Raw genomic sequence first — 25,690 nt, 5'->3', positions numbered from 1 at the left:
AAAAACCCACCAGAACCAGACCTCACTCTTCTTTTTTACAGCTGTGAGTTTATATAGTACCTCTTTAAAAAAGAGAGAATTTCACAAATGCCCCCAATGAGTTTATACTTGAACTCTTCATGGCAAATCCAGTAGGTTTTTTTATATATATTTAAGAAACTGAAACCTTCATCCATAGAGCAGGACCATTAAAAAGGCAGATTAATAGCCTGACAGTTCAAACAGCTTCTCTGGAGCCATTAGGCACCATGGTGCAAATACGTACTCTGGGCATTCTGAAAAGAACATTAATGGTATGATGGACTGTAACCACGGCACTCCCATACACCTGGATTTATGCTGTTTATTTGGAATGCCTATATGCACCATATGCTCAGCAAATATTTTTATGGAAGCAGTTACTGAGCGTAAGGATCACACAGCTGGTACGGGCTTCCTGCCCCAGGGAGGGAGAGACAGAGAAGCAAGACCATCTCCTGGAGAACAGAGGAAGGATGTGACAACACACACACAAACACACCACACACACACACCACACACACACACACACACTGCTCCTTCCATACAGGAGATTTGTTACTTCAGCTGCCCTGTGCAAGGAAAGGCAATGCAGCGCCTTCAGCAAAAAAAAAACACAGCACATAGCCCCTGTGGGGGGGGGGGGATGTCCTTCAGCAGCCCTCCTGAACTATTTTTAAACAGCTGATAAAATTGGAGAGGCTTGTATTTAAACTGTGCCAGTCTCAAGGACAGGAAGGACAGTGATTGCAAAAAGTGACACACTGGGGAAGGAAGGAAGAAGCCACATCAACTTAGCTTGAAACTACCTGCCCATGAGCACTATCTACTGCTGAAACATATTTCTGCTACAGCATTTCAAGTCAGGAAACCCATGGCAGGCATTCTAGGAAAGTGCCAAGATGAGGCTGGGAAGCAGGCAGAGAACGAGATCAGGCTGGATCTGCTCATACGATCAGCCACAGTACAGCGTTTTTAAGTCTCAAGTCAGATTTGGAGGAAGACTGTTGGGCCTTTCCCCACTTACCTTAAGCCCCGCGCTACTTGAGGAGAGTAGCGCGGGGTCCCCTGGCACTCCCCACGAGAGGGGCGGCGACAGCACAGCCGCCCCAACGCTGCTGCTGTCACGCCCCCTGAGCGCGAGGCATCCCTGGCGCTCTTGCAAAGGGCACCTTTTGATGACCCCGCGCAGAGTGCGGGGTCGTGGGGACGCCCGGGCGCGTGCCAGGGATGCCGCACACTGGGAATTGCGTGCAGCGACGGCGGCCGAGGGAAAAGTGGGGAAAGGCCCGTTCAAACTTTGTGCTTAACCATCTAATGCAAAAAAGTCTTCTGCAAACAGAGGCAACTGTGTTTTTGGTCCACAGGTACCAAGAGCAAGATAAACAATAAGGAACAACTCCACATTCATCTCAAGGTGTCCCTGATGAAGAAAGGTGGACGAGAGGGAAACTACAGTGTACATTGTCTTGGGGGCCAACCCCTCCACTCTTATTTTTGCCTGATGTGCACTTCCAAGAGGAGCTGCTAAAACAGCTTGTATATTTAACCATTTATACATCATTTTCTCCGCAAAGCTCCATGTAAGAGTAATGCCCAAGAACTACAAAACCCATAAAGCAGCAATAAACCAAGCATTTTAAAAAATGAACGCAATGCCTCTGAATACCCTGAGAGAGTTATCTCCAGAGGCAATTCTCTTAAAGAAGCCAGGATTTCTGGGTTCATATCCAAGAAAGAATCTTGTGGCACCTTGAGAACAGCTTTAGTGCGGAAGAAACTTTACCGGTCTAGAGCCTGTACTGTCAGACACACAAAGCGTTATCCTCATTTGGCAGATTAGATCATTTAACAGATGTACATTTGGGAGTGTTCTTCTGGATATATGTAGCAGGGTTTAGAACAGGGGTCTGCAACCTGCGGCTCTCCAGATGTCCATGGATGACAATTCCCATCAGCCCCTGCCAGCATGGCCAATTGGCCGTGCTGGCAGGGGCTTATGGGATTTGTAGTCCATGAACATCTGAAGAGTCGCAGGTTGCAGACCCCTGGTTTAGAATAATCCTACTCTTTGCCAAGTACTAACAGCCCTAGTACTAACAGCTTACCAAAGAAACCCGAAGTATCATCTCAGGAAAAATGACTCTGATTGGCAGCAGCTACCTGACTGTCTTAGTTGGAGCTACTGGGAACTGTACCTGGGACCTTCTTCATGCAGACAGGAGGTTCTGAGACTGAACCACAGCCCCTCCCTTGGGGTGCGTCCCTCTCAACACCTGTAGAAACCTCTCGCCGATTGATTTCTGCACGGAAGTTTCATCTTTAAGTATTTTATCCACAGCCAAAAAAAAAAAAAACACACACAAGAAAACTAAACCAATTAACAATAAAAACTCAATATATGAAACCCAAACAAATTACATGAAAACAACCTCACTCACATCTTCTTCAGCCTCATAAATCTAAATAACCTCACTGCTGCTCAATAAAATTTCAACATCCCAACTTTCATCCCCCCCCCCCCAAAAGCACAAACTCAGAATCAAATAGAACACATTTCCTATTTCTTCTGCTAACGGCCTGCTGAAAGAGTGCCACCTTACAATGTTTCCTAAATCTTGCCAGAGAAAGTGCACTGCAGTCTCATCAGGCAAAATTCATAAAGTGGGGACAATCCCAGAATATGCCGAGGCCCTAGCAAAAGACATCTGGACCTCCCAAAAGCAGAGAACCATGGGGATATGGTATTGTGCCAATACGAAATGGTCTGGGTACATATAACGAGAGACAGTCTTTCAAATATAGGGTCATGAAGGGTTCTATAAGCTAAAACCAACACTTTGAATTCAGCACAACTGCAGTATTAGTGGGGTGATATGGGCATAATATACTCACCAGACAGAAGATGGGGTGCCTCTTTCTGCACAAGTGGCAACTTTTGGTTTATCTTCAAGGGTAGCCTCACATAAGTGGGTTACAGTAGACCAGTCTAGAGGTTACAGAAGTACAGATCAAAGTGGCAAGGCCAAAGGGTCAAGGCAAATAAATGATATAAAACTAATGCAGTGGTAACCAACCTCCATCCAGCCTAAATAATTCAGTATCCTCCAAGCCATCCACTTTCCCCAACAATTTCTTCTCAGTCCCCTCTGGATTCAATGTCACCTTGTTAACCTTCATTCACAGTATTAGTCACACCAAAATTATGCTAAAGTAGTTAATCTAAATGGCATGGTCTACCTTGTTAAATATACTAGACAGATCCAACAACAGAGGAACACTGCCCTTGTCTATTTGTAGTAGTAGATCATTAAACAGTCCTACTAAAGTAATTTTTGTGTCCTATATGCAGGTTGGAAACCCACCTGAAAAGGAAGATGTTTGATTCACGAAGATCTGAAGATACTCTACCTTATCAACTTGGCAAGCTATAGGACAGTGTTAGTTTGACATTTTTGGACAAATACCAAAAAGATGAAAAAGGCCTTTTGTGGTACATTCCAATCCTTCTGGGATCCAGTTTTAGCCATGCCCTGACTTCAACAAATGAGCTCCAATATTCAGATTCAAGTGAAAACCCACCCTGAACATACAGGTTAATCCTGCCCCATCTTCCATAACCTTAATCAGAGACTGAAACAATTACAATGTATAACTTTCTCCATTTTGCACCCCTATAAGTAGATATACCCTTTTTCACTTGGGAGAAAAACAGGTGCCTCACATTCTATTTTTAAACATAATGTATTAAAGCGTTATATGTGGAACAGCCCTCTAGGAACCATCAGTATAATAGGAGACAAAGGTTTCTAATATAAAGCTCGTTATATGCTAGACTTTCAAATTCCATCAGCTGTTCTGCAAATAATATATCAGAAATGGTGACCAGAAAAAGATCAGAAAAGCCAAAATAGTCCCCACTGACGCTCATGACGCACTATGGCCGTTTCTGCATGGCAGCAGAAACAGCTCTCCACCGGCATAATTAATGCCAGTGGAGGCTTGGGACCGCTAGCACGGTATCGTGCAGGCGGCTCTGAAGCTGCAGCAAACCGCAGAGGTGGCTCTGAACGGAGCCACCTCGGGTTCACCCAGTTCACCTACCTCTCCTCCCAGCGCAGCTCTGGACGGCTGGAGGAACATGCCCAAGCTGCCCTCCAACCTCTGGGGGTCGGAGGGTAGCATGGGCGTGTCCCTCCAGCTGTCCAGAGCTGAGCAGGGAGGAGATATAGGTGACCGGAATACTGGAGGGGCCAAAAGCGGTGCCCTCACAATGGTGCACTTCACACCACGCGTGGCAAGAAGTGAAAAACTCGCTTAGGGAGTGAGTTTCAAAAGCGGCATTTTTGAGTCCATTGGGGGGGGCGAGCACAGCTCTGCTGCAGTGCAACAGTGCCAGCTGTTCGAACAGCGCCCCAGGGATGGTGTTTTTACCGTCCCTTGGGTGCTGTTTTTCGGCCGTGCTGAAACACCCTTACATTCTGATGAACCAACTGTGCTGATATAGGGCCAGTGAGAACCCTATAATGTTATAACCCTTGAGAACTGACGCTACAATTACCATTACAAGCTTCACTAAAAAGAAGACCAGAGTCACCATGATCAACAGCTTTGAGGCTTATATGACCAATCCATGATTATGTCCATCAAGTCAGTGCTCAAGCATCTTGCAGAAGCTACCACTGCAGTCTAGTGGCTAAGTATGCCTAGAAGTTCCAAAATAGCACACTCAAGTATATCTGGGTTTTTGTTGGAACATTCACCAAGACTGGACAAAAAACCCCAAGACTTTATGCAGAGAACTATTGAGGAACATAGGGTTTAACCTTGGACGAATTTTGTACAACTCTGTTGGAAATGGAGCAAAAAAAAATATATTAGATTTGCAGGAGGCGGGGACATATCAGAATTGAACTTTGGGGATTTTAATTATCTTAACAAGAAAGCAAGCTTGAGAAATACAAAAGACATGTGTGCCCTTTTGCTAAATGTTCAGTGGTGTTTCAGGATTTTTATCAAGGGGCTATAAGGAATGTTCAGCTATCACCATCTTAGGATATTCCATTATTTCCATGGCGCTCTTTCCCCTCCCCACCCCATGCCCTCTATCCTCAGCATTTTCAAATATAGGTTCGCTGTTTGATGCTGCCTTTGCCTCAAAATAGTTGTTTACCCAGGGGTAGTGCTTCAAATATTATATTCTCACATTTTCAAATCAGCGCAGACACCTGAGACAAGAAGTGTCCCCAAAGCTGCCTTCACAGGCTACATGCTGGTCACTCTTTCTTGTCAAGACTGATTTATTACCTCCTTGCTGTTCAATTTCACATTTTGTCCTCATCATATCCGTGCCTCATGATCATTCCAGGCTGACCCTTGTAGGGCAGGCAGGGAATATTGATAAAACAATTATCTGTTAGCCGTTCATTTGATTTTCCATTTCAATTACGGATTGCACGAGGCAAAAGGAAAAAGATTGCATCATTGATTTTTTCCCTACCTTACAACAGTAAAGAGTTGCTTTGATAGTTGTAAAATGAATGCAAGTCAACCATGCTTTTAAAGGTCATACGGTTTCATTTTTTTCTGTATTTTTTTAAAGACTCCAAAAAATATGCAACTGTAAAAGGTTGGCAGATGGAATAAGGAGGCACCCGTGCTCGAGAAAGGCCTTGAGAAAATTAAAGGCTTAGAAACACAACTCACCCCTATGTGGTTACAATTAATCTGATTTATTTCATCGTTAGAAAACTCCACTGAATAATTCCTTGCACTGACGAGGAATGGTCTGAAGGTCTAGGCTTAGCCCAGGGGTCTGCAACCTGCAGCTCTCCAGATGTTCATGGACTACAATTCCCATCAGCCCCTGCCAGCATGGCCAATTGGCCAATTTTCTAAGATGGGAGACTGCCAGTCCCACCTGCAGGACTGTGTGCTTTCTGGAGAATGGCTAGGGGACAAATGAAGATGCAATCTATTCAGAAGGAGGTTAAGACAAGCACCCATTGCCCATGCCAAGCCAAAAAAGGCCAACGTGCAGTAAAACAGAGGTAAATACAAGTGTGAAAATCTAAAAGAAAGATTCTTCCAAGGTAATTACTGCAGAGCGGGTTGGAGCTGTTCCTGGTTTTGCAGAGGTCAAGAGAAAATTGAGCAGGAAGGTGGTTAATTCCCCACCCTCCAACACACACTTGCATGGACCAGAGAAACAACCTGATCCAGGGGAGGGACATGAATGCTTGCGCCCTAGCCACCATTCTAGAAGGTTCTGCGTCCAACACGGTTTCAGAAACAGTACCTGCTTGCGGCACTATGTAGAGATCACAAAGCAGCAGCAACTGTTTAACAAGCAAAATAAAATGTTGTAGGCAAGGCCTGTTGCTGCAGATGTCCCCTTACTGCAAAAGGACATCTCTTTCCATGCAGAGAAGGAAACTTAAGCACACCACAACTAGAAAAAAGCAGTCTCTGGCTCGCTTTGAATCCCCTACTCTGGTTTGCTGGTTGCAGCATGGCATGCTGGGAAGTTCCATTCAGTCCGGACAATCGACAGAGAGCCAAAGAGAAGCCATTATCCCTCACTAAACATAACTATGTTAAAATTTCACCTGAGAGGATGATAATGTGCTCCCGCCAGCCAGTGATCCAGGACGGTCACACACCCAACAGAAGCGGTGCTCAGCCTACTACACTTCATTACGGTTCAGTGCCTGGTACAGCTCTAGGGGGATTTTCACATGGCCGACCTGAAGAAAAGTTCAGCCTTTGATCAAGGTTTAGTGCTCCTGGAGCAGCAGTGGAAACAGGAAAGGGCTTCCATTTTCTGTGCCATAAGGTGCCGGTGTTGATCTCCTTAAAGCCCTGGAGTTTTCTTCCAAGCCTGGATTACGCTTGGCAATTAAGGTAATGAACTAGCCGAGGTAACAAGGCATAATGATCTCTTTTGTCCTTTGAATTCTTATGAACTTCACTTGTTCCGCAATGAGGGAAAAAGCATCGCATTCCCAACCAAACAGGCTGCACACAGCTTAGAGCTGCGCGTGTGTTCAAACGATTACTTCCATTACGCCTTCACGGTTTGACGTTTTTAATTTTAAACACCTGTAATATTTAAGCGTACCAAAATACCCACACTCTGAGAATGCCAGCTTGCATGCTCCTAATATTTTGACACCTTGCAAGTTATTATTTTAATGCCTGAAAAGATAATGTGATGAATCCACGGATAATACATCAAAATATGTGTATGTGGGTCTGTATCTCACTTTTTAGTTCCAAAGCAGTGGGTTCTTGCAAAATAAATAGAAAAGCACACGCGACAGAGGACGCATGCGCAGATCACTGAGGTTCAGCTTGGGGAGAACAACAGGAAGACCACCAGCGTATTTACTGCAACCCACTAAGTGCTGCTTCTGCGCAAGCTCCGTTCATTTCCAGAGGGGCGTTGCTGGAGAAACGCATGGCAGCGCTCAGTGGGCTGTACAAATCGCCTATCTGACCACAGCAAATGCAGTGGAATTCTGACATCCAATCAAGTCTTTGAAAATTAACATGCATGCTTTAGAGGGGAATTCGCAGATGCAAACGTACGAAACCCTCTTTTCATTATTTAAAAATTTGCTTATTTAGAAGCATTTGGCCTACTAGATATTTTAATTTTTATACTGCCCTCCCCCTCCCCCCCAAAAAAATCTTTTGCATGCTATAAACCCTTTCCCTGTGCGTTGAATCCGCTGCACTCTGATCTTTCATCTTAACACATTCCCAGCCCCAAATTTCACTTCAATCTCACCTCATCTCTCCATACTACATTAACCCCTGGCAATTGCCTTCCAAATGACCCCATTAAGCTGTAATTGCCTCAGCAGGCCTGCACTTTCGCTTGTAATTCTGTACCTCTCATCTCCCAGACGTTCTCTCAGCATCATTTCATGTTCTGGCTCCCTTCACCGAGCTCAGCTTATGACCTCGCTGCACCGTGGCCGAAATGACTACTAAAAGCATCATGGAGACGGAATTCCATTACTTATTTTTTAAAAAGTTCTCCGGTGCCCCTAATGTAATATTCTTTGGGGATTGTTGTCAAGGATACCAAGCACCAGCTATTAAGACCTTTTGTTTCCCCAAGGCATTTTGTCTTTTATTAATAAATAAATAAAGATAAAGGGAAGCTCATTCTCCCTCTTCTCGCCCCCTTCGCCCCCACCCACTCAAAACTGTTTGAGAACGATACAGGCTGAAGTCAAACACAAGAAAGGGAAGGACAAGTACGCTCCACGCTGCAGTTGCCGAGTGTAAGTGTGCGTGCGTATACAAATTTACGCATACAGTTCCCGCCAGATTACACGAGGGCATTTCTCTACAATTAATTAATTGCATGTCTTCCCCCGTCATGCCTGCAATGAAGGGAGAAGTTAAGATCTAAGTGGAAGCCGAAACAGATCGGGAAATTTAAATAAAGCTTGAGTACCACTGCATTCTCCCATCAACTCAAGCTACAGGTTCATCAAAGTCCAACGGAGACAAATTGGCACATGGGAAACTCGTAGCTCAATGATACTCGTAGCTCAAATGCATTTTTAAAAAAGGTATTCCACACTGTTCCAGCAGAGCCATTCAGAAGACACACATTACATCAGCAATTGACTGGTACACGAGTCAAGCAAGGAGCAACATTTAATGGTCTCAATATAGGTACACTGACAGCACCTCATCTCACCGCCCTCTACCCAACAAACTGTATCTGGCGTGTGAATAGACACTTGCCATTGGCAAGCAAAAACTACATCCAGATGAGGAAGTAGGAAAGGGCTCACAAAAGAGAACTCCTTTCTTTTTCAGACACACAAGACTAACATTAAAATTTCTAACAAGCAACCGTATAGTACATTTATTTGCAAACCAAGCAGAAGCAAGCTCTCAAAGTAACAAGTCTCGCTGAACAAAGATTTTGTTGGGTGGAGATTATTTTTTATTCCTGACTCCAATGTCATCACTCCCTTTGAATAAACACAAGGGTGATCATACACAGACACACACAAAGAAGCTCAAGAAGCACTGAGCACTATCGTTTCATTTACTTATTTCCAAATTGGAACAAACCACATCTGGCATTTTCTATACAGGCATCAGCCGGGTGGATGCCCCAATTGGTTGGTCCGGAAAGCAATATTCCCATCTTCTGCTCTTGGCCTTTAGTGGCTGAACAAACATGCATTCATAGTCCCAATGATTGACATTTGTCTTTGCCACAGCCCTTTCCCCTGTTCAGGCCAAACGTAGGCACAGTTTGCCAACTGTCGTGTAGCATTCAATTTTGCTCAGGTTAAGTTCAAATCTTCACTCTCCACTAAACTCACTAGGTGTCCTTCAGTCAGTCACACTCTCAGACTAAGCTACCTCACAGGGGTGTTGTGTGAATAAAATGGAGGGGAGAACAACATACATCACAAGCTAGCATTTGAAGGAAAGGCAGGATGGAAACGTACTCAATTCTGCCAAGTTATCTTTTATCCTCCAAAATGACAGTGGGGAGATAACATGGCCACTTTGGAGGAGTTTTAATTTTACATAGACTTGCTCAAGTCTACCCAACAAATTTCAAGGCTGAGCACAGATGTGGTCTTGGATCTTCCTTATTCTACCTGCTCCATCAAAAAAGGAAGGAGCGTGGCTTTAAAGTTCCCCATTGTAGCAATGATCCACAAGATTCCATGCAGTAAGCTAGGAGAGCGTTGAAATCAATGGTATGAGCAGGAAGTAGCCCTTTCAGGACATTGACACAAAGTTGAAGGATTTCCACATATGAGCTACAGCTTGTATGTAAGTGAGGTGTGAGGGGGAGAGAGAGGGAGAGGGAGAAAGAGAGAAGAGGCTGACTGTTAAGAGAGGAATTCTTTTATGCATGTAATGCTTCTGAAAACTGATGCCGTGTCAACGTGAATGTGTTTTACAGTAAAATTGAGTGTCATAGCCAAAGTGGATTCAATGTTTCTCTGCAGGCTAGTGCAGCTGCAGTAGGCTAGAACTGAGTGAAGTTGTCAAACACACTGATGTTTGGCTTCAATAAGACAGCCCTAGCGTTGAGATCTAGCAAGAGAGAACCTTGGAGAAGGCTTGAGAGCTATCATGTCTAAACACTGAAGGGCAGGGCAGTTGAGAGAATGACTTCTCTCACACAAGTCTGCCCCATTCACTTACGTCACCCTACCCTGAGGATGCCAACCTGCAGATGCTAGGAGGTGCTGGCTCCATCGTTGGATTGTCACGGGGGCAGTGTCTCGCATATCTGTTGTCAAGGTCATAGGTCAAGAAAGACTGCGGAGGCCAAGGTTCCAATCCCCACCACCACTGACCTTGGCCCATTCACATAATTAAGTCCAACTTGCATCGCAGGGTTATTGTGAGAATAAAATGAAGCCAGCTGCTTACGAAATCAGACCACTGGTCTATCAAGATCTGTATTACCCACTCCGGCAACAGATCTCCAGTGTTCCAGGTAGAGGTCTCCACATCATCTAACACATGACCCTTTTAACGAAAGGTAAAGACGGGGCTGCGGACCTTCTGTATACAGAGCAAATGCTTTACCACTAGCCATAATCTCTCACCAGAGTGTGGAGAACCATGCAAGATATCCTGACAACCTAGGATAAATATATCACAGATTGCAGATTGTCTGGATCTGACTTTTAGGGCTCTAGATCACAAAAGCCACAGTAGACCTCTTCAATCTCTAAGATGACTCTAGACTTTTGTGCTGTCCTGACTTCAATGGGCTAACATGGAATTTATCTTTAGATACCAAATAAAGACTTATATATTCCATAGAGCTGTTGATATTTCTCAATTCTGCTACAGTTCTGCTGAAATTAGTTTGACTGCATATTCCTCCTTAGTTTTTTTATTTATAATATTGAAATCCTTCTACGACTTTAATGGCTTAAATACTTGGGCGGAAGGGAAGAATAAAAAGGCTTTTAAATCATTCTTTTTCTTCTTTGTAGCAGTGGCGTAGTGGTTAAGAGCAGGTGCATTCTAATCTGGAGGAACCGGGTTTGATTCCCCGCTCTACCGCTGTGGAGGCTTATCTGGGGAATTCAGATTAGCCTGTGCACTCCCACACATGCCAGCTGGGTGACCTTGGGCTAGTCACAGTTTTCCGGAGCTCTCTCAGCCCCACCTACCTCACAGGGTGTCTGTTGTGAGGGGGGAAGGGCAAGGAGATTGTAGGCCCCTTTGAGTCTCCTACAGGAGAGAAAGGGGGGATATAAATCCAAACTCTTCTTCTTCTGCAAAACGGATAACACCAACAAGAAGCAAGGAAACAGATCTCTTTATTATCCATCTGCTGTTATAGCCAGTCAACTGGTTTTCCTTGCTTGCTGTTGGAAGAAACAGGGTGTGATGGTGTTACCCGTTATCCACTTGTTGCTTCTGCTTTCCAAGCCCCAGATACGGAGTTCTCCTCTGGGGTGATTCCCCAGTGCCAAAACTAATCTGCATCTTTGGTTTTTATTTATTCTCTATACCATTAACAAAAATTTGGCTTTGGATCATTGGGTGCCAGCTGTTTTCATTTTAGGGAACTGCCGTAAGTGGTTCCCCGGAAGCAGAGGCAATACAACGCTCTGGGTTGAAAGGGCAAGGGGTTAGAAAGAAGAGCCATAAGTTATGGCTACTGCAGGTGAGTGCATGCACCAAGAAAAGCAGGATGGCCCAGAATACCCACTGCAGGCACAGATGAATACTGTGTGATGGCAGGTCAGAAGCCAGCAGTGGACCCTTCAAAAGATTCAGCAGCTGTCTCATAATGAGCCCCCTAAGTCAGCTCTGTATACAGAAAAGAGCTCCGAACAGAAATCGCAGGCAGCCCTATCAATACGTTCCCAAAGCAGCCATCTCAGATCAACACAGACAATGCAAAAGAAAGAAAAAAAAGCAGGATATATTTTTTTTGGTGCTGTCCTCTTCAAGAGAATATTTTCAGTTCAACAGAATCAAAAACTACAGCAATGTTGCTCAAGCACTGCTGGGACAATACTTCCAGAAAACACAGTCACCTGGATGTCAGCTCAGCATGGATTCAGACAACCGAGTCACACACTGTTGATTATAAAATGTGATTGGCATGTTTTCAAATGGCCATCCCCTTCGGCCAAGTGCTACTAGCTGAAAGGGAAGAGGTTCTATTAAAAGGCCAACCTGGATATAAAAAAGCATCTGCAGGCCACCATCCCCAAATAAACATGCAAGAATTGTCAAACGACGCCAAGATATCTGAACTTGCACCTTCCTGATGAAACTCCTTCTTCTCCTCTCTCTCCTCCTATATAATCTTTGGAAATTAAGACTCAGAGTGTGTACAGGCAAGGTTTATTTCCCCAAAGTTGGAAACCCCGGACGAAAAGCGATTTCAAGTAACTCCTTATTTAGCCGGGATATTCTTAAACAAGCCATGCTTGGGGGAACTGCCTCCCCCCCGGAAATGATTCACCTTGCATTTGATTCCCTTTACAGAATTACGGACATTTGCAAATAATGGCGAGCGAAGGCATAAAAAGAAGATTCAGAACAACAAATGATTCCACGGCGTTCTGTAAGTAAGCTGCCGAGCTGACGTGTGCTGCAGGATGCTGCCAGTTAAGCAGACCTTTGAATGAATAAGTGGAAAGAGAGTCAAAGAAAACCTTCAACTTGGGAGAATTATCTGTTTATTTCAGAGACTTCCCCATCTGTGAAAACATTTCTGTGGGACACTTGAAGCACCAGCTGCGGGGATGGGTTGCGTTCACGCATCACACATCTCCACTGTTCTGTGACTTTTCCATTTAACTAGGACAGCCACAGGACAGTTCCAGTGCATGCCCTGGGAATTGCGGAACAGCCCCTCAGCTGCTCGTTGTGTTCAAGGGGAGATGTTAGGAAATGACAGCTTGGCAGGCCAGAAGGACTTTGCCCTCCCACCAGGAGTGGACTCGCTAGAAGACTGGTCCTATTCACGACTGCTGTCTATCCGGCATCTGGTTTGGTGGATCTCGCTTTTGCTCTGACGCCTGAATTGAGCTCTAGGAAGAACTGAATAATTAGGGTCAGACCTTTACGAAAAATAACTAAAACAATGTAAAGTAATTAGCAAGCATTTGAGTTCACTGGAACTCAAAGGAGCAGCAGTGGCGTAGTGGTTAAGAGCAGGTGCGGGTGCATTCTAATCTGGAGGAACCGGGTTTGATACCCTGCTCTGCTGCTTGAGCTGTGGAGGCTTATCTGGGGAATTCAAATTAGCCTGTACACTCCCACACATGCCAGCTGGGTGACCTTGGGCTAGTCACAGCTTCTCTGAACTCTCTCAACCGCACCCACCTCACAGGGTGTTTGTTGTGAGGGGGGGAAGGGCAAGGAGATTGTAAGCCCCTTTGAGTCTCCTACAGGAGAGAAAGGGGGGATATAAATCTCCTCCTTCTGCTGCTGCTGGTGTGATACTGAGCAAATTCTTTAAAGGGAGGCAAAGAGAAAAAAAATGCTGCCTGTTAAGTTGGAAAACTCACGTCTGTATCTTCTAACAGTTTTATACTGAAGGAAAAGTGAAGTGCTGGCTGCATCCAAGGCTGCTAGAACAAGAACACAATGGAGGCTCTCCCCTCTAGATGAACCCCCCCCCCCCCAATGAGCAGTAGTTCAGTTTTATTTATAACATTCATTGAAAAACACATATATACTGTAAGGTAGAGACCCAGTTAAGAAACACAGGATGCTATCTGGATTAGCAATAACAGCAATCAGTTGTGGGTGGTGCTTTAGTTGCCCTGCTCAACCGACACTGATAAGGAAAACACCAACTCCAAAGTGAAACCAGAACGGTCCATTGGTAGACTTACCCTGAAGGGGCCTTCTCCTGGACGGCGACGAGGGCATCCTGATTGGGTGATTCCCAACTCATTCTCAGGGAGGCAGGACCAACTTTGTTGTCACTTCCTGTAGAGGGGTTGGACACCCATTTCGGATCCAGTATTTGACAAGCATAGTAGTATAAGAGAGTAGCTCCAGACAAAAGCATGTGGAACAAAACATTAGGAAGTAACAACAGAATCTGAGACAAGGAACAGTAATTGGCAACGTGCCTAACAATATAACTAGATGCAGTTAGGGAGAGAACTAGCTGACTAAACCAGGCTCCCTAGACTAAAACTTGACTTGACTATGTGAACTGTTATTTGGATTTCGGTGATATCTCAGGGAGGGCCAGGATGCCCTCGTCGCCATCCAGGAGAAGGCCCCTTCAGGGTAAGTCTACCAATGGACCGTTCTCCTGGAGGCGAGGCTCGGGCATCCTGATTGGGACCTCCCCGAGCAGTGTCCCTAATGGGTGGGGTCAATCACCGAAAATATGTTCTAAGACTCGGTGGTCGAAGGCTGTGTCATTGTCGGCCATGGATTGGAGTCTGTAATGTCTAATAAATGATGTACTGGAGGACCATGTAGCTGCTTTGCATATGTCCTCTATGGGTATCTGGCGTCTGAATGCTGCGTTGGTGGCAGCGCTTCTGGTGGAATGTGCAGTGATCCCCGGTGGAATGGGGATGTTGGATGATCTGTATGCTTCTGAGATGCATGCCCTGATGTTGGAACTAATGGCTGCCTTTGACATTTGTGCTCCCAGGTTGGGCGCAGACACATTAATGAACAGGGACTCAGTTTTTCTGACGTCCTCGGTACGGATGATGTACGCCTTAAGAGCTCTCCTGACATCCAGGGTGTGCCAAAGTATTTCTTTGGGATGTTTAGGAGACGGGAAGAATGATGGTAGCACGATGTCTTGTTTTAGATGAAAGGGCGATCCTACCTTTGGTAGGAAGGTGGGGTCCAGTCTCATGACTACCTTGTTTTTGTGAAAGACGCAGAGTTGTGAGTTGACAGATAGAGCATGAAGTTCTGATACTCTTCTGGCAGAAGTGATCGCCACTAAGAATAATAGTTTCATCCTGATCCATCTTAGTGGTGCCGATTGCACTGGTTCGAAGGGCGGTTTAGTAAGTGCGTTTAGCACGATGTTCAGTTTCCACGAAGGGAAGCGGTGGATGACTGGTGTTTGAGATTGGCGGACTCCTTTAAGGAATCTAAATATGTCTGGGTGTTTTGAGGCGTGGATGCCCTGGAGCCGGTTCCAGACGGTGGATAATGCTGCCATCTGTCTTTTCAGTGTTGCGCTTCTGAGGCCTCTTTCTGAACCCTCTTGCAGGAAGGCCAGGACCTGGGAAACCTTGGGGCTAATGGGGTCAACGTGGTGGTGGTGGGCCCATCTGGCAAAGGATCTCCACGAAGAGTCGTAGATACGGGTGGTAGATGGGCGTCGGGAGGCCATGATGGTATTTATCACCTTTTGTGAGTAACCCTTCTTCTCTAGCGACGCGCGTTCAAGTGCCATGCGGTTAAGCAGAACCACTGAGGGTTGTGGTGCAGGATGGGTCCCTGAGACAGCATGTCTGGGGGAGTAGGAAGTCGAAGGGGTGGCGCGACGGACAGTTGAAGAATGGATGAAAACCACGGTCTTCTCGGCCACCAGGGTGCGACCAGGATCACGTCTGCTTCCTCCTTCCATATCTTCCTCAGAAGTTTGGGTATGACCGGGACCGGTGGGAAGGCGTATAGTAGGCCCGGGGGCCATGGGGATGTCAGCGCATCGGTGGCCGCCGCTCTGGGATGATGATATCTGGTGAAGAAGGTTGGTAGTTGATGGTTCTTCTCTGATGCGAAGAGGTCTATCTGGGCAGTCCCGAACTGGTGGCTGATCTGGAGGAAAATGGATGGGTGAAGTTTCCATTCCGCTTCCAGGATGGTTTGTCTGCTCAACCAGTCGGCCTCTATGTTGAGGTTTCCCTTGACGTGTTCTGCTGACAGGGACTGCAGATGTTGTTCTGCCCAGGACAGGATGTTGGCGGCCTCCTCGTGTAGCTGGAGGGATCTGGAGCCCCCTTGATGGTTGAGATGCGCCTTGGCTGCAACGTTGTCCGTTCTCACCAGTACATGACGGTTGCGGATGTGTTCTTGGAATTGCTGGAGGGCTAGGCGAATGGCCATCATCTCCAGAAGATTGATGGGGAGCTGGGTCTGGGCAGGAGTCCAGATTCCCTGGGCGGCTTTGCCCTGGAGGGAGGCTCCCCAGCCCCGGAGGCTGGCGTCTGTGAAAATCTGCACTCTTCATTCGTGGAAGGCAGTAGACCTCCTGCCTGTGGACATGTTTCTTGAGGTGCGACTCACAGGAAGTGAGGCTCTGTTTGACCATCGCCCGGGATGATAACTGTCTTGTCTATTTTTGCATTATGTGTACCATTGGTAAGGTCCTCAGAAACCTCTCTGGAGGATTCGCTACAAGTGGAATCGTCCCCACTGGAACCCCATTATCTTCCTCCGTTATGGATAAGGAGAGAGGCCACATCAGCTTAGCTAACTGAAGGATGGATGTCTTCCTGGCTGTTATGAAGGAGGTCGAGAGTCTCCTGAATTTTTCAGGGACGCCAGCGTGAGAGGATGGCTGCGTTGCGCTGGAGTGTCTATTCATGGCTCCTAGGTGCTCCATGCGCGTGGTAGATTACATGGCTGATGAGCTTTTTTGGCAGATTAATTAGGAAACAGTGATAGCGCAGAGTTTTTCATCACCCGACCGTACATCTTCCCTCGCTTCTCTTTGGAGGCCTGACGGTAGGACTAAAATGTAAAACAGTCGAGGTAGGGGTGCACGTGGGTGCCCTGTTCTCTGAGGGCCGTGATGGGTGCTAGGAGCACCTTTGTGAAAACTCTTGGGGCGGTGGCGAGGCCAAATGGGAGCGCCCTGTACTGATAGTGTTCCTTCCCCACTGCGAATCTCAGGAAGCATCGATGGCGTGGATTTATGGGTATGTGCAGGTACGCCTCGGTGAGATCTAGCGACGTGAGGTGGTCCCCCGGACGAAGATTTTCCACGATGGACCGTAGGGTTTCCATCTTGAATCGCCGCAGGCGGATGGCTCTGTTTACATACCGTAAATTTAGGATGGCGCGCCACTCTCCGTTCTTCTTGGGTACGGTAAAGAAGTGGGAGTAGACTCCGCAGGAACGCTCCGATGATGGCACTGGTTCGATTGCCCTGATCTGGAGAAGATGATGAATGGCTTCCTGTGTTCTCAGTTTCATTACTGGGTTGCGCAGTGTGGGGAAGGCTTGAAATCGCGGTTTTGGGGTTCTGTAGAACTCTATGAGGTAGCCGGTGGTTACCACCTCTCGAGTCCATTGGTCGACGTGGTTGCCTGTCCAGCGCTGATGGAATTTTTGCAGGCGGCCGCCGACCGGAATGTCGTGATGGTCAGGATCTGGCAGGTCGGTCGGGCTGGAAGGATTTGCCCCCCCTGCCCTGCCTGAAGTTGGAGGTACGAAAGGAAGAGTTGTTATTGGAGTGGTTGTTGTTGGTGGGGCGTCTGCGGAAGGAGGTGGTATTGGACCAGCGTCTGCCGTCCCTGGGAGCACGTGCTAGAGTGCGCTGCGACCTAAAAGTGGTGTAGGGTCTGAAGGAGGAGGTTTGATCTGACCTAACGTACCTGGGCATGGTTTTCTTATTGCCTTTTGACTCCACCAAAACTGTATCTAACTCCTTTCCAAACAGGCGCGACCCGTGGTAGTCGTAAGCTGCGACCACCTGCTTAGAATGGAAGTCGGCCTGCCAGGCCCTAAGCCATGCCTGTCTCCTAACTAAAACTCCCAGGCCCATAATGCGGGAGTTAAGGATGAGTGCGTCAAAGGTGGAGTCAGCCCAGAATGAGACGGCCGACAGCATTCTCTCCATTCCCTCTCTAATCCCTATGTGTTCTGGGGGAATGATGGATAAAATCCTTCTGGCCCAGACTATGGCGGCTCTGGCCATGGTGGCAGAAGATGCCAGTGTTCTAACTGAGAGGGCTAGGCGGTCGTGCATTCTTTTAAGAATGACCTCCCCTTTGCGGTCTGAGGGATCTTTCAGGGTGCCCTCTCCATCCTTTGTGACTAGGCCTCCTGATTGGACTGCCACAACAGGGGCGTCGACTAGAGGGGTTTGGATCATGGAGTGGATATGGTCTGGAAGCACGTAAAGCTTCTTAAGTAATGAAGGGCAGCTTTTGCTGGCGTCTAAATTGAGCCATTCTCTCCTAATGCTCCTCTCAAAATATTCAGGTAGAGGAAAAAAACTTCGGGGATTCCTCTCCGTTCGAGGAAAAATATCTTTTCTTCCCTTTAGGGGCAGCCTTTCTTTTAGGCTTTTGGGAATCTGAGGGGGGCGATGGAGTTCTTCAGCGTCTCTGCCTCATCGAGTAGTAATTCCAACGCTGTGAGATTGTTTTTGGAGCAACATGAGGGGCAGTTCCTGCTTGCTTAAAGAGATCGCTTTGCATTGTTCCAGCAGGTTTCAATAGGGGGGGGCTTCCTCATTTTCTGAGAAATGCTCAACAGGTTCAACCATCTCCTCCTCGCTGTGTTCCTCATCTGAGATGTTTAACTGGTCTCTATGGGCGGAGGTGGATGGGGGGGGGCTGCGGGACCCTGAGGGAGAACTGGAGCTGTATCTTCTCCTGCGTCTATCCCTACGTCTGGATCTGCTGCGCCCCCTGCTGTGGCTTTTCTGTTTCTGTCTATCGTACAGAGAAATCTCCTCCCTCATTCTTTTAGTAAATAGCTGCATTAGTTGCGCAGGGGAAGTATTGGCCCAAGAGTCAGTTAGGGAAGCGCCTCCCCCCTCCGTTTCCCCGCAATCTTGCCTGGATCTTTGCGGTGCATCTGGTTCCTCCACGGCTGAGTTGCTCTGGCTGGAGGGACTACAGCCTTCCTCAGCGTGGCCCATGTCTTCTCCGCCCCCACTCTCAGCAGAGGAGCCGTATCGGTCCCTGCAATCTTCCGTCTGGGTGGTTGGGGGGTGCGGAGGCAGTTGCGGAGCTCCGCCAGCCACGTCCTGGGTAAGGACGCTGGTGCTCCGATCATGCGCGGCAGGCTCCTCCTCCTGGGCTTTGCGGCGCTTGGCCGGGGCCGTTTTCACGCCTTTTTTCTTCGCGGCGTCTTGGTGTGGCGGTTTCGATTTCAGGGCCGCCGCCGCCGCGCGCCATGCGTGCGTTGCCGCTTTGCCAGAGGCTGGAGCTGCCCGGAGCGGGTGGCCGCTCTGGTGTTCTCTGCGGCCGATTTCCCAAAGGAGTCGGGTGGGGGGGGTGAGAAGGAACGCAGTGAGGCCATCTTAAGAGCCTTTGCGAGGGCCTCAGGTTTTGGCGGGAAAAGTAAAACACGCAGGGAGGGGGGAGAAGCGAGACGAACTAAGACTTACTGAGATTTGAAGACAAAGAAGACACAGAGTGAAAGAAGTGAAAAAGATTGGAATCTATCCGAAAAAGCTTGGAGCTCTGTCCAAGCCCTGCTCTCCCTTAGCTAGGCAGGAACAATACTGGATCCGAAATGGGTGTCCAACCCCTCTACAGGAAGTGACAACAAAGTTGGTCCTGCCTCCCTGAGAATGAGTTGGGAATCACCCAATCAGGATGCCCGAGCCTCGCCTCCAGGAGAACCATCTGCCAATGACCATTTGCACAAGCATTTATTCATCTGCAGAGTTTTCCCCTTTTTCTTGCTTAAAAAAAGAGAAAGGCCTCGCATAAAACAGTGATTGGGGAAGAACCATCCAAAGACCTCTGAGCCAGGTCCTCAAATTTGCCACTTCCTAGTGCCACTTATCTTACTCTCTCAGCCATACCACCGCACTGGTCGCTGCTTGCTCTCTTTAGATGCTATCCTCAAATGAATGTTGCATCTTTCCTTACTAATCACTGCCTGAACTTATATTATGGAACAGAGGTCTGCAACCTGCGGCTCTCCAGATGTTCATGGACAACAAATCCCATCAGCCCCTGCCAGCATGGCCAATTGGCCCCTGTTATAGAAGATAGTATTGAGAGTGTCACAGATTTATTAATCAATGAAATTTTACCTTCTTGGAAACCACAACCATGGTGCAGAACTGACAACGTAAAATTGGGGCTAAAGGAAAAAGTGATTTCAGACAATTGAACCTGGACGAATCAGGAAAGGCTAAAGGTCCTGAAATGCAGCTTCCTTAGCAAAGGAGGATCTTGTCAGTAGTATCTTCCCTTTTTATGTGAAGCTTGCCCAAGACAGGAAGAAAAAAACTCTTCTAGGTTAGTAACTGCAGAACTGACATGACTCTGATCAGCGCTAGCCACTTAAGAACCTAGTAAGTGAAACAGCCTAGCACAGTCCTACTATGAATGGCTGCTCTAGGATGTCCAGTAATGGCAGAAAGCTTCATGCTGCAATTACAGCAGTAGGTGGGAGTTAAAGAAGAAAGTTGAAGCCAAAGGATTCCATTTGGAAGTCCTCCTGCACATATGCTAGTCAAAAGAGGAATTCCTTTGAAAGGATTATCCTTTCACTGACACTATCAAAGAAATGTACTTCATGTTGCCTGGTTGAGGTTTACTCCACTCCAGCGTGACAAACACCTTACTCAACTGTGTAAACACTCCCGCTCCATTCACACGCACACCAATCTGACATTGCTCATTATTAATAGGTGTAAGCAATGCTAATTGGAGCCTTCTGACAAACTCATGATATTCTTTTACTTCAGGCTTTGTAATATTACCCAATTAAACCAATTCCCATGATTCAAGCTGCATCAGACCTCAGCTCCAGATCTGCAGATGTTACAGCCTGGCGGTTAATCTTAAAGTGGCTCTTCAACGCTAATCTTTTTAAAAGAAATAAATCAGTAATTATGCGCCTTCTGAATTCAGCTGAAAACTTGCTTTGGCCAACGCATACTCCTCAATCTTTCCCAGTTATGTCTCACTCTTCACCAGACACTTCCACTAAAGCAATATACACTGATGTTATCAGAGGCTCTATGCCAGGGGTGGCCAACCTGTGGTGCTCCAGATGTTCATGGACTACAGTTCCCATCAGCCCCTGCCAGAATGGCCAATTGGAAATGCTGATGGGAACTGTAGTTCATGAACTACAGGGGCTGATGGAAATTGTAGTTCATGAACATCTGGAGTGCCATAGGTTGGCCACCCCTGCTCTATGACAAGTTAATGTACTCCACTTCTTTCAAAGGCTGATCTATGTAAATGAATACACTTACAACTAGGGTCTGTCCTAGCCAATGGCTCAACAGAGACAGCTCCATCGAGGGCCACGCAGGGGAAGGGGGGGTTAACTACCCATGTCCCTACCCCCAATAGAGGGGAAAGAAGAGAAAGGCTCCTGTTGCAACCACTTATGACCGACCCATTTGGGAATCAGGTCGCTCATTCGTAGCAACCGCCGCTCATGCCCAGTCTGTCCAGGATTCAGTCAATCAGCTCAGCAGTGGCCATCTGAGGTCCGCCAGTTTCCAGAAATGGATCTCATCCATCTCATACAGGATGAAGACATTAATTTGGGGGTCCATCCTGGACTTTTGCCCAGAACCTAGAATAACAAAGATCACCTCTGCATGTGAGTCATTAAGAACCTAAGTCCCAGGTTTCCTACACAGCCCATGCTCTGGTCTTCCCCACCAACAGACAGGGAGTGGGGAGCTACGTGGAACAGGGCTTGTTCTGTACCACTAGCTAGTGAGGCTGAGGAATCCCTTTTCCCTAGGGAGAGCCATCCAGCACCATCACTACTGGTCTTCAGACTAAAACTGTTCTATCTCAGAGGGCTCAAAATACTGACATTAGCAGACCCTGTCGGAAATTTCAGATCTGCTTTTCTGAATCTGTGAGAGTTTTCTTTAATACCAGGTGGTTCCAAGTTGTTTGGTTTGTTTAATCTTTTGTTTTTATTTTCGTTTTGTTGTCTGATTTTATTAGTTTTTCTTTATTTAAATAATTTATCAAGGTTCATTCAGTGGTGGGATTCAAATAATTTAACAACTGGTTGTTTACAAGCACCATTTTAACAACCAGTTCTGCCGAAGTGGTGCGAACCTGCTGAATCCCCCCACTGGGTTCATTTCACCCAGTTTCCCTGAAATCACCAGCCACTTAACCCGAAAAACCCAGATATATAGACATAGAAGCCAAAGTCTCCACCTAGCATTATCTCTGACCAATTAGTACCCATGTGTGCACTGCCTCTGGACATGGAGGTTCCATCTAGCCGTCATGGCTATTGGTAACTATCTTCCAACAATTTCTCTAGTCCTCTTTTAAAGCCATTTGAGTCAATGAGCATCCTTGTATTTTGTGGTGATGGATTCCACAAGTTATTTATGCATGCGAGGTGTAATCTTTTGCCTGCTCCATTCTATTGTTCATCAGTTTCACTGGGTACCCTAAAGTTCTGTTATGGGAAAGGAAATAAAGCCCCTCCTATGGAATTTCTCCATCCTGTACTTACTATCACGCCCCACATTAATGGTCTTTTTTCCTAAGCAAAACCCCATAAACTCTTCAGAAAAGGTGTCAGAAGGGATCACAATCCAGCAATCCAACCAGCTCTGTACCTATGTACCCACAAGAGCAATCATGCCTCAGACAGATTCAGAATCAGAACACCAACCATTCCATGATGCTGAAAACCCAGCCCTGGGTGAATAAAACCTCTTGAGCTGGCACAGTGTAAAACATAATTCTCCATCCTGAGAAGCTTATCATCTAAATTTCAAAAAGGGGGAGGCTAATACACCACAATCACAATTAACCAGTCTTATCTATTTGTCCCAGGCACAGACAGATCACAGCGAGCTGAGCCTTCGTTCTGGCCTGTCTGGGCTACCTTTGATAAAAGAGTCACTTTTTAAAAAAATTACTCTACTTCTCAACAATACACTCTGAGAACTTATGCTATCGTGAAATAATAGCACCAAAATCTGAAATCCTTAGTGTCAAATGCACATATTTACTCATCTACAAATTACTAAAAATATGGTTTTGATGGCACAAATTCACCCCTCCGCCCCCAAATGCCATACAAAGGCCCCTTCTGTACATGCAGAATAATGCACTTTCAATCCACTTTCACAATTGTTTGCAAGTAGATTTTAGTATTCCGCATTGTAAAATCCAGCTGCAAAGTGCATTGAAAGTGGATTGAAAGTGCATTATTCTGCATGTGCGGAAAGGGCCAAACTTCTCAGACTCCCTCAAACATGGGAGGCCCCTTCAGTTCCTGGGACACTGAAAGTGCTCTAATCTCTGGGAGGAAGGAGCTCAAGCGCATGCCATCTAAAACTCTATTCCAAACCCAGCAATGGAGGCACACCTAAGGCCCAGTAGCATCCAATCCTCTATACATCTAGCACGCTCCTCTGGGAAGATGTATTTGGGAATAATGCTTTGGGGCTAAGAGAATCACAGTGTAAGTTTCTTTCTTCAATCATAAAATGGAAAGGAAAGAGGACAGATTGTACTATGGATGGATATGCTATGCCCCAAAAGATGGGTTCAGATACTGGGAACAGGGCTAGAGGGAAGAAGCAACCAGGGGAAAACTCTGTCTTATAAGCAGAGGACTGTCTGCTGCAGCAAGTCCCAGAAGGTATCTGGCAGCATGTTTTGGGAAATATGCTTTTCTGCCTGTGATCCCGTTGCCAGTCAGAGTACGTACCACCGAACTAGATGGACAAATGGTTTAACTGATTTATGTTTAAAGAAGAAGTTCTACTTGCATTTAAAATACATCTTGTGAACAACCTTGAGGATTTATGGTAGAGAAGCAGGAAATACAAATAAATAAACAAAATTCACACGCCTAGGTCACAGGGCAGAACTTACTAAACCAAGTAACAAAGCCAAAACCTAATATTTAAAACACAGAGGTGGGAGCAGGTACAGATAGCACAAGAAAAGCAGTGACTGCTTTTAAAAAGAGAAAAAGGTACAGCTGGATGGAATAGTGTCCCCACCCCATAGGTAAAATGATACAAAGCAGAAGCTGACGATAAATTTTTCCTTTCAGTTTTAATCAGGCTTTCTGTTGTACAAGCGCAGCAGACAGTGACGCGAGACGCTGCCTCCCAACTTCAGTTCACCTTTGCAGTTCCACAAGGGACGCCGTGTCAAGATTGTTCAGCTTTTTTGATGAGTGCTGCGTGGGTAACTAATGTGTAAATGCAGATACGTATAGAAAGCAGTTTTGACAGTGATGTATTGCAACTGGTTCCAGATGTCGACAAGGGATGCTCGGCCAGGCACCTGGGGCCTGGCTGCCGAGGCGCCGCACCAGCACCAAAGCAGTCTTCAACTCAATCACAAGGTTTTAACTCCCCAATTATAATCTTATTAACAACAACCACTGCTCGTTGCTTCTTCTCACCCCTCTGCCAGGACAACTGCAAGAGACACTTCTGCTACCAAGCCTCTTGGCTTAAATGGTAACGTAAAGAGGAAGAAATTTTAGACTGACTCTGAGCTGCAACAGCAACAAAAAAAGAAATTTGACCTCTCTGCTGACATTTATTTAAAAAAAGATCAGGAGCTCTAGGTTCAAATTTGAGGGGTCCCCTCTGGACTCCTAAAAGAAAAGTACTCGCCGCACAGTGCAGATAGAGTCTAAATGCTATGAACAGAGTCACACAGTTAACTGTTTTGCCAAACGGTTTCTTTTTATAATTGGATGGCTTGATGGCTGCTTGTTATTTATAAAATGATATACTGCATTTTGAATTCTATTCACAAAAGTTCATCACAGAATTTTGTTTGACAAGTACTTAGAAATAGGAGTGTGCAAATTTTTTTAGGAAAATTCAGGTTTGGGTATAATGGACCCCAACATTCTGGGGATTTCTGAATCCTCCTGAACACCCGTACCACGATGGGTTGGGGGGGGGGGGGATCCAAAACAATTTGGCAGGATTACAGCCTATGGCCGTGGTGGTTAACCTTTGGCACTCCAGGTGTTATGGACTACAATTCCCATCAGCCCCTGCCAGCATGACCAATTGGCCATGCTGGCAGGGGCTGATGGGAATTGTAGCCCATAACATCTGGAGTGCCAAACGTTCGCCACCACTGGCCTATGGGAAATCTTTTTAGGGCTCTAGGGGTGGCTGTTTTTTTTTTTAAGGCAGTGGCATCAAATCTGCAGAATAGCTATGGGTGATTCTTACCATGTTCGGTAAATATTTGACCAGGGGATCGAATTTATGGACCCCCAAAGAGCGGGTCCCCATCTATCCTCCATTGTTTTGAATGGAGGGTAAAAATTAGGCTTCCCTGAAAATTTGGTGCCTTTACCTTAAAACACCCCCCCCCCCCCGAGTCCCAGAAAGAGTCCCCATTAGCTATGATGGAGCTGGGGAGGATTTAAACTTTAAAGCTCTGATGAACCTGGTGTGATGGGCTTTTTCCTTTGTAAAGTAATCTCTTCCCTGTCTACAGCTGCAGCTGGAGATCCCAAAGTGATGCCGAAAAAAGCCGACTGCTATTTTTAAAAATCTGTCTTTCCCCAACACATATTCCTACTTGAAAACACTTTATAAGGGAGGCTCTCCAAGTATACTCTTCCTTTTTGACCACTGAATATCCCCAACCCCAGTTCCTGAACTACTGCCCAGTATACCATACGCCATGCCCATAATCAGAAGGGCTAGAAACTTGTAAGTCATTTTTAAATAAATGAAGAGACTTCAGGCACTTCACCCAAAGCTATGCTACGCTGTCAGACAGAAGATGCCCAA

General features: G+C 46.4%; 1 protein-coding gene across 4 annotated transcripts in view; it reads right to left on the bottom strand.

Moving 5' to 3' along the window:
• Positions 1–25,690, bottom strand: part of PBX3 (PBX homeobox 3) — a 216,832-nt gene that overhangs the window by 130,443 nt on the left and 60,699 nt on the right. The window contains exon 1 of one of the 4 annotated variants that reach the window (XM_048512553.1): positions 7,915–7,959. The exons of 2 other annotated variants lie outside the window; for them this stretch is intronic. In XM_048512553.1, coding sequence (XP_048368510.1) covers positions 7,915–7,921 — 7 coding nt within the window. In that variant the 5' untranslated portion in view covers positions 7,922–7,959. Of the gene's footprint in view, positions 1–2,913; positions 2,933–7,914; positions 7,960–25,690 lie in introns of those variants that run through there. One more of the 4 variants, XM_048512554.1, reaches the window with a different exon arrangement.

Source organism: Sphaerodactylus townsendi, linkage group LG12, assembly GCF_021028975.2.
Source record: "Sphaerodactylus townsendi isolate TG3544 linkage group LG12, MPM_Stown_v2.3, whole genome shotgun sequence".
NCBI lineage: Eukaryota > Metazoa > Chordata > Lepidosauria > Squamata > Sphaerodactylidae > Sphaerodactylus > Sphaerodactylus townsendi.
This window is presented reverse-complemented; position numbering and strand designations above follow the sequence as displayed.